The sequence below is a fragment of the Pongo pygmaeus genome, chromosome 7 (assembly GCF_028885625.2).
Source record: "Pongo pygmaeus isolate AG05252 chromosome 7, NHGRI_mPonPyg2-v2.0_pri, whole genome shotgun sequence".
NCBI lineage: Eukaryota > Metazoa > Chordata > Mammalia > Primates > Hominidae > Pongo > Pongo pygmaeus.
Window position 1 is genome coordinate 59,584,888 of NC_072380.2, and position 12,817 is coordinate 59,597,704.

The 12,817-nt window shown below is 44.6% G+C and overlaps 1 protein-coding gene across 4 annotated transcripts in view; it reads right to left on the reverse strand.

The window, feature by feature from the left end:
* PRKDC (protein kinase, DNA-activated, catalytic subunit) overlaps nucleotides 1-12,781 on the reverse strand; it is a 181,498-nt gene extending 168,717 nt beyond the window's left edge. For all 4 annotated transcript variants that reach the window (XM_054498116.2, XM_054498114.2, XM_054498115.2 and 1 more), the window contains exons 1-7: nucleotides 11,938-12,781; nucleotides 9,312-9,388; nucleotides 9,132-9,224; nucleotides 7,875-7,949; nucleotides 6,658-6,766; nucleotides 6,135-6,247; nucleotides 5,948-6,047 (exon numbers count right to left, since the gene is read on the reverse strand). In XM_054498116.2, the coding sequence (XP_054354091.2) occupies nucleotides 5,948-6,047; nucleotides 6,135-6,247; nucleotides 6,658-6,766; nucleotides 7,875-7,949; nucleotides 9,132-9,224; nucleotides 9,312-9,388; nucleotides 11,938-12,091 (721 nt within the window). In that variant the 5' untranslated portion in view covers nucleotides 12,092-12,781. The remainder of the gene's footprint in view (nucleotides 1-5,947; nucleotides 6,048-6,134; nucleotides 6,248-6,657; nucleotides 6,767-7,874; nucleotides 7,950-9,131; nucleotides 9,225-9,311; nucleotides 9,389-11,937) is intronic.
* Nucleotides 12,782-12,817: the final 36 nt, after the last annotated feature.

Below are 12,817 nucleotides of genomic sequence, written 5' to 3' on the forward strand. Positions count from 1 at the left end.
GCCCAGGGGTTCAAGACCATCCTGGGCAACATGGTGAAACCCCGTCTCTACCAAAAACACAAAAATTAGCTGGGCATGGCATTGCGCACCTATAATCCCAGCTACTTGGGAGGCTCAGGCACAAGAATCACTTGAACTCGGGAGGCAGAGGTTACAGTGAGCCAAGATCACGCCATTGCACTCCAGCCTAGGTGACAGGGCAAGACTCAAGTCTCAAAAAGAAAAATAAAATAAAAATTAGCAGGGCATGGTGGCATGCACCTATAATCCCCAGCTACTTGGGGAGGGCCACGGTGGGAGCATCATTTGAGCCCAGGAGGTTGAGGATGCAGTGAGCCCATATCACAGCACTGCAGTACAGCCTGGATAACAAAGTGAGAGCCTGTCTCAAAAAAAATATATTTACATATATATGTACACACACACACGTGTGTATATATATATATATTTAAAAAAAATTTTTTTTGAGACGGAGTCTTGCTCTGCTGCCAGGCTGGAGGGCAGTGGCGCGATCTCGGGTCACTGCAGCCTCCGCCTCCCGGGTTCAAGACTACAGGCATGTGCCACCATGCCCAGCCAATTTTTGTATTTTTAGTAGAGACGGGATTTCACCATGTTGGCCAGGATGGTCTCAATCTCTTGACCTTGTGATCTGCCCACCTCAGCCTCCCAAAGTGCTGGGATTACAGGCGGGAGCCACCTTGCCTGGCCTTATAATTATTTTTATAACTCATTCATACAGTCTGTATTCCTGGGTGCCTCATTATTTTTTTCTTTTTTTTTTAAGACAGAGTTTTGTTCTTGTCGCCCAGGCTGGAGTGCAATGGTGCGATCTCGGCTCACCGCAACCTCCGCCTCCCGGGTTCCAGTGATTCTCCTGCCTCAGCCTCCTGAGTAGCTGGGATTACAGGCATGCACCACCACGCCCGGCTAATTTTTTGTATTTTTTAGTAGAGATGGGGTTTCTCCATGTTGGTCAGGCTGGTCTCGAACTCCTGGCCTCAGGTGATCCGCCCACCTCAGCCTCCCAAAGTGCTGGGATTACAGGTGTGAGCCACCGCGCCCGGCCCTGGGTGCCTTATATATATGTACGAATGAATTAGTATTTAGTGCTTGAAGTCACATGATCATGGCATCACAAAAAAAGTATAAATTTTAGCCTCAGACCAAGGCATAAATCCCAGACTTGCCATTTGTTAGCTATATTAGTTTTCTAGTGTTGCCATAACAACTTACCACAAACTTAACAGTTTAAAACAATGCAGATTTATTACCTATAGTTCTAGAGGTGAGAAGTCTGAAATGGCTCTCATATTGAGCTAAATTTAAGGCATCAGCAGGGCTGTGCTCCTTCCAAGAGGCTCTAGGGGAGAACGCTTTTCTCACTTCTCCAGCCTCGAGAGGCACCCCCATGCCTTGGCTCCTGCCGCCTTCCAGATCCCCTTCCTCTGACCTCTTCTGTGCCTCCCTCTTCCACATTTAAGGACCCTGTGATCACACCAAGCCCATGGGGATGATCCAGGATCATCTCTCCAGTTCAAGGTCAGGTGATTAGCAACCTTAATTCCCCTATGCCATGCAACATAACAGGGATTAGAATGGGACACCCTCGTGGCCATTATTCTCCTAACCACACTAGTCACTGTGTAACCTGGGGCAAGTTACTTAACCTGTCTGAGTTGCAGTTTACTAATCTATACAACAGAGACATTTTACCTGCCATGCAGAGTCATTACAAGAACTTGCCTTGCAACTTGTCTAGAATAGTCCTTAACACACAATAAATGAGCACTAAGTGCTACTATTTTCCTTCCACTATATATGTTCACTGAGTGCTGATTTATAAGCCAAGTAAACATAAAGACAAATAAGCAACATCACCTGCCAACAGGGTCAAAGGAGAGAATTAAACATACGACCTAACAAACTTAAAATATGACCGTAAGTGCTGTCACAGAGGGGAGTACAGAGGCCAGAGGAAGTGCTCACCTCAGGGGAATCATAAATGCTTCCTAAGAGGGGTGATGGTTGAAAAGAAGCTGAGGAAGTGGGAGCCACAGGATACAGGAGAGAGGAGAAAGAAGACAGGAAGGAAAATTACACAGGGCTACTCTAACAATCTTGATAAGCAAGAAGAAGGCATGGGTAGAAATATTAGCTTAAAATGAAACTGCTGCCTACATAGGTTAAAAAAAATCATTGGATATAAGCAATTTTGTAAGTTTCAACCTAATGGAAGAAAAACAGAGTAGGTACAAACATTTGGTAATTACTTGAAGATAAAGTGATAAGGAGGCCAGGGGTGGTGGCTCATGCCTTGTAATCCCAGCACTTTGGGAGGCTGAGGCAGGTGGATCACCTCAGGTCAGGAGTTGGGAGACCAGCCTGGCTAACATGGTGAAACCCCATCTCTACTAAAAATACAAAAATCAGCTGAGCATGGTGGCACACGCCTGTAATCCCAGCTACTTGGGAGGCTGAGGCAGGCGAAAGGCTTGAACCCAGGAGGCAGAGGTTGCAGTGAGCCAAGATCGTGCCATTGCACTCCAGGCTGGGTGACAAGAGTGACACTGTCTCAAAAAAAAAAAAAAAAGAAAGTGATAAGAAAGAGCAAAGGAGCTTTTCCCCCCCTTAAGATTATTTTAGGATCGGCCAGGTGCAGTGGCTCACACCTGTAATCCCAGCACTTTGGGAGGCCGAGGCGGGCAGATCACAAGGTGAGGAGAACGAGACCATCCTGGCTAACATGGTAAAACCCCGTCTCTACTAAAAATACAAAAACAAAATTAGCTGGGCGTGGTGGTGGGTGCCTGTAGTCCCAGCTACTCGGGAGGCTCAGGCAGGAGAATGGCATGAACCCAGAAGGCAGAGCTTGCAGTGAGCGGAGATCATGCCACTGCACTCCAGCCTGGGTGATAGAGCGAGACTCCAAAAAAAAAAAAGATTATTTTAGGATAAAAAGTTATATTTGTCTTTTCAAAAAAAAGAAAAGAATTTCATTGGCCAGGCGTGGCAGGTCATGCCTATAATCCCAATGCTTTGGAGACTGAGGTGGGAGGATCACTTGATGAGAGGAGTTCAATACCAGCCTGGGCAACACTGAGAGACTCCATCTCTGCAAAATATAAAAGGAGCCAGGCATGGTGGTGCCTATAGTCTCAGCTATTTTTCATGCTGAGGTAGGAGAACTGCTTGAGTCAGGAGTTCAAGACTGCAGTGAGCCATGATTGCATCTGTGAGTAGCCACTGTACTTTTGTAGCCATTTAAAATGGCTGTGAGTAGCCATTTAAGAGATGGGGAGACCCCATCTCTTAAAAAAATTAAAAAACTGAACTTCAGCAAAATAAGGGATTTTTCTGTACCAAAGGACATAACCAACACAGTGAAAAGGCAACTCAAAAAATGAGAGAAGGGCCAGGTGCAGCGGCTCACACCTGTAATCCCAGCACTTTGGGAGGCCAAGGTGGGCAGATCTCTTGGTTGGAGACCAGCCTGGGCAACATGGAGAAACCATGTCTCTTCAAAAAGTACAAAAATTACCCATCTGTGGTGGCACATGCCTGTGGTCCCAGCTACTTGGGAGGCAGAGGTAGGAGGATCACTTGAGCCCAGGAGGTGGAGGCAGGCAGAGAGCCATGCTCGCATCACTGCACTCCAGCCTGGGCAACAGAGTGAGAGACCCTGTCTCAGAAAAAAAAAGAAAAGAAAAAGGGAGACAGAAAATATTTGCAACTCATATATCATGTATCTGTTAAGAAACTGGTATCTGGCTAGGCACAGTGGCTCACACCTGTAACCCTAGTACTTTGGGGAGCCAAGGCAGGAGGATCACTTGAGCCCAGGAGCTAGAAACCAGCCTGGGCAACAAGGCAAGACCCTGTCTCTACAAAACATTTTTTAATATCAGGTATACACCTGTGGTCCTAGCTACTTGGGAGGCTAATGTGGGAGGTTCCCTTGAGCCCAAGAAGTTGAGGCTGCAGTGAGCCACGTTTGAGCCACTGCACTCCAGCCTGGGTGACAGAGCAAGACCCTATCTCCAAAAAAAGAAAGAAAGAAAGAAAATGATATCTACAACTCAACAAAAAATCAAACAAACCAATTAACCTAAAAAATGGGCAAAAGATCTGAATAGACATTTCTCTAAAGACACACAAATGGCGAGTACATGAAAAGATGCACAACCAACATCATTCATCATCAGGGAAACGCAAGTCAAAACCACGAGACATCCCTTCACAACCATTAGGCATTAGGATGTCTACTACCAGAAACACAGAAAATGACAAGTCAGTAAGGATGTGCAGAAGCTGCAACCCTTGCGCACTGCTGGTGGGAATGTAAAACGCTGCGGCTACTGTGAAAAACAGTATGACAATTCCTCAGAAAATTAAAACTAAGGTTACCATACGACCCAATCACAATTCTAAGTATATATCCAAAAGAATCAAAAGCAGGGACTGCCAACAGATTTCTGTACAACAATGATCATGGCAACACTACTGAGAATAACCAGTAAGTAGAGGCAAACCAAGTGCCCATACATGGATGAATGAATCAACAAAATGCAGTAAATACACACAGGAATATGATTCAGCCTTCAAAAAAAAGACAATGCTGACACATCAGGATATGGACGAACCTGAAAGACACTATGCTAAGTGAAATAAGCCACACAGGAAAAGCTACATACCATGAGTTCATCTGTGTAACTTTTTGAAATGACGAAACCACAGATGGAGACAGATGAATGGTTATTAGGTGGCCAAGATGGGGGAAGAGGTTAACTATGGCTCTAAGTCAGTAGCACATGGGACCCTTGTGCTAATCAATCTGTTCAATACCTTGACTACAATGGTACATACACGTGACAGAATTACACAAAACTCGCTGGGTGTGGTGGCTCATGCCTATAATCCCAGCACTTTGGGAGATCAAGGTGGGCAGATTACTTGAGCCCAGGAGTTCAAGACCAGCCTGGGCAACATAATGATACCCTGTCTCAATTATTTAAAAAAAAAAAAAAAAAAAAAAAAAGAATTAAAAAGGACCAGGTGCAATGGCTCACGCCTGTAATCCCAGAACTTTCGGAAGCAGAGGCAGGCGGATCACTAGAGCCCATGAGTTTGAGAACAGCCTGGCCAACATGGTGAAACCCCATCTCTACTAAAAATACAAAAATTAGGTCGGGCGCGGTGGCTCACGCCTGTAATCCCAGCACTTTGGGAGGCCAAGGCAGGCAGATCACTTGAGGTCAGGAGTTCGAAACCAGCCTGGCCAACATGGTGAAACCCCATCTCTACTAGAAATACAAAAAAAATTTGCTGTTTAGTGGCAAGCGCCTGTAATCCCAGGTACTCGGGAGGCTGAGGCAGGAGAATCACTTGAACCAAGGAGGCAGAGGCTGCAGTGACCTGAGATCGAGCCACTGCACTCCACCCTGGGCAACGGAGCAAGACTCCGTCTCAAAAAAAAAAGAAAGAAATTTGCCACGTGTGGTGGTACGTGCCTACAGTCCCAGCTATTCAGGAGGCTGAAGTGAAAAACTGCTTGAACCTGGGAAGCAGAGGTTGCAGTGAGCCAAGAAAGTACCACTGCACTCCAGCCTGGGCAACAGAGCAAGATTCTGTCTCAAAAAAAATAAATAAAATTTTAAACAACTGCACAGAACTAAATACACATACACAAATGTGTGCACGTTAAACTGGTGAGATCTGACAAAGCTCAGTGGACAACATCAATGTTAACGCCGACCTTGCTGTTGTGCTGTAGTTGGGAAAGATGTCATCATCAGGGGAACTCGGGAGGGCCCACAGGTCCCTCTAGATTATTTCTCACTACTGTATGTAAATTCAGGATTGGTTAAGAGTTCAAAGAAATAATCAGGCATTGCTGGTTAGACTTACAGTATTTGAATAAAGAAAATCAAGTGAAGCCAAGCAATACCTTCTTCCATGGACTTAGTGAAGTTGCACAGAAGTGAGGACAACCCCTTCAGACATCCTGCCAGAACAGGTAGTTTGGGCTCTCTTACTGCTGATGTCATCTAAAAGAAAAGATTTAAGAAGATGTCATTACAAGAGAAAAACACAACCACATCTATGGAAGCAGAATGTCATAAAGTTCATCATACCTGGGTCTTAAGTTCACCCAGAAAAGCGCGGAACAGGTTTTCTGCATTATTTATCATCTCACTAGGATGAACTTCACCCAATAATCCTAGGAGCTCATATACTTTTTCTAAAACTGAAAAGAAAATTTTAGACAAGTGAAGGCCTCAAATTACATTTAAATAAGTTAAACTAACCAAAATGTATGAAGAAAATAAAATAAAGTTCAAAATTGATTTTACAGTAAGACACACAAAATATAAAGCTTTTAGGACTGCATTCCTTCCTAAGTTTTATGCAAATGTATTAATCATATTTGATATGTCTTGTAAGTTTTCTATTTAAAGGAATAATTTTGTAAAAATTAACATTTTTATGAAGGGAGGTCTTCACATGTTTTTGTTTGGTTCCATTTTGGTTTATTTTCAGCAAAAAGGATTCGACTGCAAAATAAGACCTTGGTAGAGAAAACCTAAGTCTTACGCTAATAATTTGTTAATATTAATTTGCTAAACTATTTGAAAATAACATGTAAATGCATCTCACCTGTATCTGGTATTTTTTTTTTCAATGCAAGTTCTCCATAGAATTTACTAAATAATTCTCCAATTTTAAATTCATCCATGAGTCTAGAACTTCTAAAAGTCTGAAGTAACTACAAGAATACAAATTAGTACATCAATATAGTGTGGGAATCAAGTAAAAAAAACAATACAAATTAGCATTCTCTCTAAAGAGGGAAATAAAGGGATTCCTCTATCTCAGTGCATCTGTACACAGCAAAGGTTCAGAATTAGGTGTGTCTCAAGGATTTACACTTGGTCTCACAGGATTCACATCCACCCAGCTTATCTGGGAATTAGAGGTTGAGATGGGTATGGTGGAAGAACATCAGGGGAAGAATGCTCTAGGCTTGTTATCTTCCCAAGAAACCAACAACATGACTAGAACCTTTCTCCCGGAAGCCTACAAAACCAAGGACCAACCAGAAACAAAGGAATTCTAAAATACAAATACAAAAAAAAACAGAAACAGGTCACAGTGACCCCAACAACCACTTAACTGCAACGTATCAACCAATTCCCGCCAGACGCGGTGGCTCACGCCTGTAATCCCAGCACTTTGGGAGGCCGAAGCAGGAGGATTACGAGGTCAGGAGTTCGAGACCAGCGTGACCAGCATAGTGAAACCCCGTCTCTACTAAAAATACAAAAATTAGCCAGGCATGGTGGCACATGCCTGTAATCCCAGCTACTCGGGGGGCTGTGGCAGGAGAATCGCTTGAACCTGGGAGACAGAAGTTGCAGTGAGCCGAGATTGTGCCACTGCACTCCAGCCTGGATGACAGAACAAGACTCTGTCTCAAAAAAAGAAAAAAAAGCAAACATATGAACTCTTTCCCATTGCTAAGGTTTTAGGAAAAACCTCAGAGATACAAGGTGATCTTTCAGCAATTCCTAATAGCATTAGGTTTTGTCAAAGCCAGTAAGGGGATAAATGAAAGAGCAATAAATTCCTTAGTCATTTTCCTCCTTCATTCTCCTCACAACTCAGAATTCTTCTTTTACTACCCAGAGAGTCTGAGAACAAAAAGCCAGGGTATTGTCAGGTGATGGTTGGAAAATGTGCATCTTACCCATACATCAATGTGATTAGATCCTATCCTTCCCCAAACACATCACCCAAAACACAACTCAAAACTCTGACTTTTTTTTAAAAGTTATGTTTAATGTAAAATACGTGTACTTAAGAAACATAATTACCTTAATAAGAAGGTCCAGGGCTGGAATTTTACATTTAGCAGCTCTATCTTTTGTATAAACACTGGTACAAGTATTCTAGGTTTAAAAAAAAAAAAACCAAAATCATCAATAAGATATAAAAATTAAGACTCAGCAATACCTGAAACTACTTCTCCAAGAGGAGCAATACCAAAATTCAGTATTTAGCTGTGGAAAATATAATATTAGGCCGAGCATGGTGGCTCATGCCTATAATCCCAACACTTTGGGAGGCAGAGGTAGGTGATCACCTGAGGTCACGCGTTCGAGACCAGCCTGGCCAGCATGATGAAACCCTATCTCTACTAAAAATATGAAAATTAGCCAGGCACGGTGGCGCACACCTGTAATCCCAGCTACTCAGGAGGCTGAGGGAGGAGAATCGCTTGAACCCAGGAGACAGAGGTTGCAGTGAGCCAAGATTGTGCCACTGCACTCCAGCCTGAAAGTATTCACCGGACTCTGTGGTTCAAGCCTGTAATCCCTTTGAGGATTACAGTGTGGTTCATACCTGTAAGCAATTTGGGAGGCAGAGACAGGAAGATCACTTGAGCCCAGGAGTTCAAGACCAGCCTAGGCAACAAGGCGAAACCCTGTCTCTACAAAAAAAAAAAAAAAATACAAAAATTAGCTGGGCATAGTGGCACATCCTGTGGTCCCAGCAACTTGGGAGGCTGAGGTGTGAGAATCACCTGAGCCCACGAGATGGAGGCTGCGGTGAGCCATGATCGCACCACTGCACTCCAGCCTGGATGACAGAGCAAAACCCTGTCTCACAAAATAAGAACAAATAAACAATAAAAATAAAAAAACACAAAATAAAAATTATTATTTTTTTTTTGAGATGGAGTTTCACTCTTGTCACCCAGGCTGCAGTGAAGTTATCAAGAGGCCGTCAGGGCCCCAGGGAGTACAGGGTGCCACTGCCACCTCCTCAGGAAAAAAAATTATTAAGATAGTTATTAAAAAAATTATCGAAGTAGTTTCTCTGACAAAGTCCTTAGCTTACTAAATCTAAATAACTAATGGGCAACAAGAGCAAAACTCCATCTCAAAAAAAAAAAAAAAAAACTAATGAAGAGCCCACTTCATTTGTAACACAATGAAGCAGAAATAAGCAAATTCCTCAATGAGAAAGGAAAATGTTTTATCTTTAAAATAAAAATCCAAGTTCCTCACACCATAAGTTAAAACAGACATTGATATATAATGTAATAAGGTATGTTTTTTAATTCTTACCTTAATTTCAACAGAGTAAGGCGCGATCTTCTGGCCCATTTTTTCTAAGAAAATACATAAAAACTTTAGGATTTCTTCTCTACATTCACGAAACTGTAATGAGATACATATTGTAAATATGGGTAAGAGGAATCACTCCAGGAATATACAAGAAAAGCAAAACCAAAATTGTCAACTTACTTCAATACTGTTGAGTGACTTCCGGACAAATACAAGCAAACCAAAATCTCTGGAAAAAACTAAAGATGTCTGTAATGCTGTTCAAAAAAATAAGTAAGCAAGTTAAGAGAGTGCCAAGAGCATCATGTAAACCACTCCTAAAGGAGTTGCAATGATTTTCTTTTCTTATTATTTTTTTTGAGATGGAGTCTCGCTCTGTAGCCCAGGCTAGGGTGCAGTGGCGCGATCTTGGCTCACTGCAACCTCCGCCTCCCGGGTTCACGCCATTCTCCTATCTCAGCCTCCCAAGTAACTGGGACTAAAGGTGCCCACCACCACGCCTGGCTAATTGTTTTTTTTTGTATTTTTAGTAGAGACGAGGTTTCACCGTGTTAGCCAAGATGGTCTCGATCTCCTGACCTCGTGATCTGCCTGCCTCGGCCTCCCAAGTGCTGTGATTACAGGCGTGAGCCACTGCGCCTGGCCAAGGTTGCAACGGTTTTCAAGGCAGCCTTATAAATATAAAACACTAACCCAAGGTTGCTGTATTAAAACAAAGCAGAAAATTCTAGACAATGTTCCACAGGGATGCAGTATGCAAAATAATGGCCCCAAAGATGCCTGCATCCCAATCCCTGGGGTCACATCTTGTGAATATGTTAAATGTATACAGCAAAAGGAAATTGAGCTTGCAGATGGAATTAAGGTAGCTAATCAGCTGACCTTAAAATGGGAAGATCATACTGGATTATCCAGATAGCCCAATGTAATCACACAGGCCCTTAAAGTAAGGAGATGAAGAAGAGTGGGTCAGAGAGACAGGAAGTTGGGAAAGCGGGAGATTCCAAACCTCTAGTTAGGGGGACTTGACATGCTGTTGCTGGCCTTGAAGACCGAGGGAAGGGAGCTACGATCCAAGGAAAGGGGACAGCTTTAAGAAGTATGGAATGTCAGTCAGGGACCTCAAACCTATATAACCTGAATGAATAAGGCAATGGATCCTCCCCCAAGAGCCTTCAGAAAGAAAGCAGCCCTGCCTGGTACTTTGGTTCTAGCTTGGTGAGACCTGTGTGGGATTCTGACTCACAGAATCCCCGTTACAGTGGGAACTGTAAGAGTAACAGACCTGTGCTGTTTTAAACCACTAAGCTTGTGGTAATTGTTACAGCAGCAATAAGGAACTAATACACTTCCCCTGCAATCTCTCAAGCGAAAGGAGACATGTCATAAATGGAAGGTAAACTTGGAAGTGCTTTAGAAACAAGTTACTAAACGAACAAAAATGAATTCTAAATTTGAAACCCTGAGAACAGAAAGTAATCACGCAATGTTAGTTTTTTGTTTCATATTTCCCCATCGTTAATATATTCTTGACAACAGATAGAGTACATATAGGATACATGTATACAGCATCTTTTTTTTTTTTTGAGACGGAGTCTTGCTCTGTCGCCCAGGCTGGAGTGCAGTGGCACAATCTCGGCTCACTGCAATCTCCTTCTCCTGGGTTCAAGACATTCTCCTGTCTCAGCCTCCCAAATAGCTGGGACTACAGGCGCTCACCACCATGCCCAGTTAATTCTTGTATTTTTAGTAGAGACAAGGTTTCACCATACTGGTCAGGTTGGTCTCCATCTCCTGACCTCAGGTGATCCACCTGCCACAGCCTCCCAAAGTGCTGGGATTACAGGCATGAGCCACCGCACCATGCCACATATAGCATCTTGTTTAAACTGTTTTAAGTTATTCCTACACCATATTCACTACTAGACCCTCCGGAAGAAAATCTCACCTTTTAATAGGGCACAACATCAAGGTCTGCATACTCGTGTTTTAAAGAAGGAATACAGGAGTTTCCACACAATTAAATATTTGAATATTTAAAATGCTAAAAAGAGGCACTTTTACTACAAAGGGGAAAAAGTTCCCACCCAGGCATTGCTAAAGAGTTAAAAGAACATAACTTCAATTACATTTCAATTTTTCTCAAAGTAGGAACGGCAAATAGAGGGGTTTGGAAAATATACTGGTGGGATTAGACGAGATTCAGGTGAAAAAAAATACTTTCTCTTGGCCGGGCCTGGTGGCTCACGTCTGTAATCCCAGCACTTTGGGAGGCCGAGGCGGGTGGATCACGAGGTCAGGAGTTCGAGACCAGCCTGACCAACATGGTGAAACCCCATCTCTAATAAAAATACAAAAAAATTAACCGGGCGTGGTGGCGCGCGCCTGTAATCCCAGCTACTCGGGGGGCTGAGGCAGGAGAATAGCTTGAACCCGGGAGGCGGAGGTTGCAGTGAGCCGAGATCGCGCCACTTCACTCTAGCCTGGGCGACAGAGCGAGACTCCGTCTCAAAAAAAAAAAAAATTATTTCTCTTGCCCTGCCCCCCACTCTGCATAGCAATGATTGCCATATTAGGGGTCGTTTTCACCAACTTTGGCTTTAAAATATCTTTCCTCTAATACTAGGGGGTAAAAAGCAGTATGACAAATCACTTTATACACATGCACAGAAATTCCCCCAAGAACCTAATTGCTGTACTTCAAAATACCGTCATCTAAACACAGAGAGAAGCGCCGGGCTGCCCGGCTCCCGAACGACTCGGGAAGCCAGGACCCACCCGCGGCCCAGCTCGGGCCGGTACCCACCCAGCACCGCGGAGCTGCTGCTCAGGACGCATTCCTGCCCCAGGCCGCGGATCAGTTGATGACCGGCCAGGGCAGCACCGCAGCGGTCCGCGGCGGACAAGGTCTCCTGCAGCCGCAGCAGGGAGCAACGCACACCGGCTCCGGAGCCCGCCATGCCGCCGAGTCCCGCTCCCGCGCGTGCGCCCGCTCGGCCCGGACCCGGAAATGCCCCTACGCGCGGGGGCGGGGCTACGGGGCGCGGCGGCAGGAACTTTCCCGGGGACCCCTGCGGGAAGGCCTGGCCTGTAAGCGCGCCTCTTTGGCCCGAATCAACATGGAAACCTAAGGAGAAACGCCATTCGTCGGTCTGACCTGCGGAAGTAGTTTGGGTGTCTACTTGGTGTTGGACTTGGCTAAATACCAGAGGCAGATAAAACAAGCGAGGGGCCTAGGTCAAGAGCTCCAAGTTTGTTCCTCGATAAAAAAATGACAAACGCGGTCGGGCGCGGTGGTGCCCGCCTGCATTCCCAACACTTTAGGAAGCTGAGGCGGGGGGATCGCAGGAGTTCGAGACCAGTCTGGGCAACATAATGAGACCATCCCCGCCACCTCCCGTCCTTAATTTTTTTTAATAAAAAAAATCTTTAAGTGACAAATGCATCTGTAATGTCCTTATTAACCAAAAACGCCTAAGGGATAAAGAAGCACATACTCCCTAGCCAACGCTAGAGGAACACATCCCGAGAACTGGTGCTGTCGGACCCAGTTTTCCCGCGAAAACGAGGCCGCGCAGGGGGTCAGACCATCTGGACCAAGGGGGGCCGAGCGAGGCCTACTTCTGGTTTACGCGCGGGAGCTGAAGGAAGCGGCACTGTTCCCCTCCTACCGGTGCGCAGTGGCG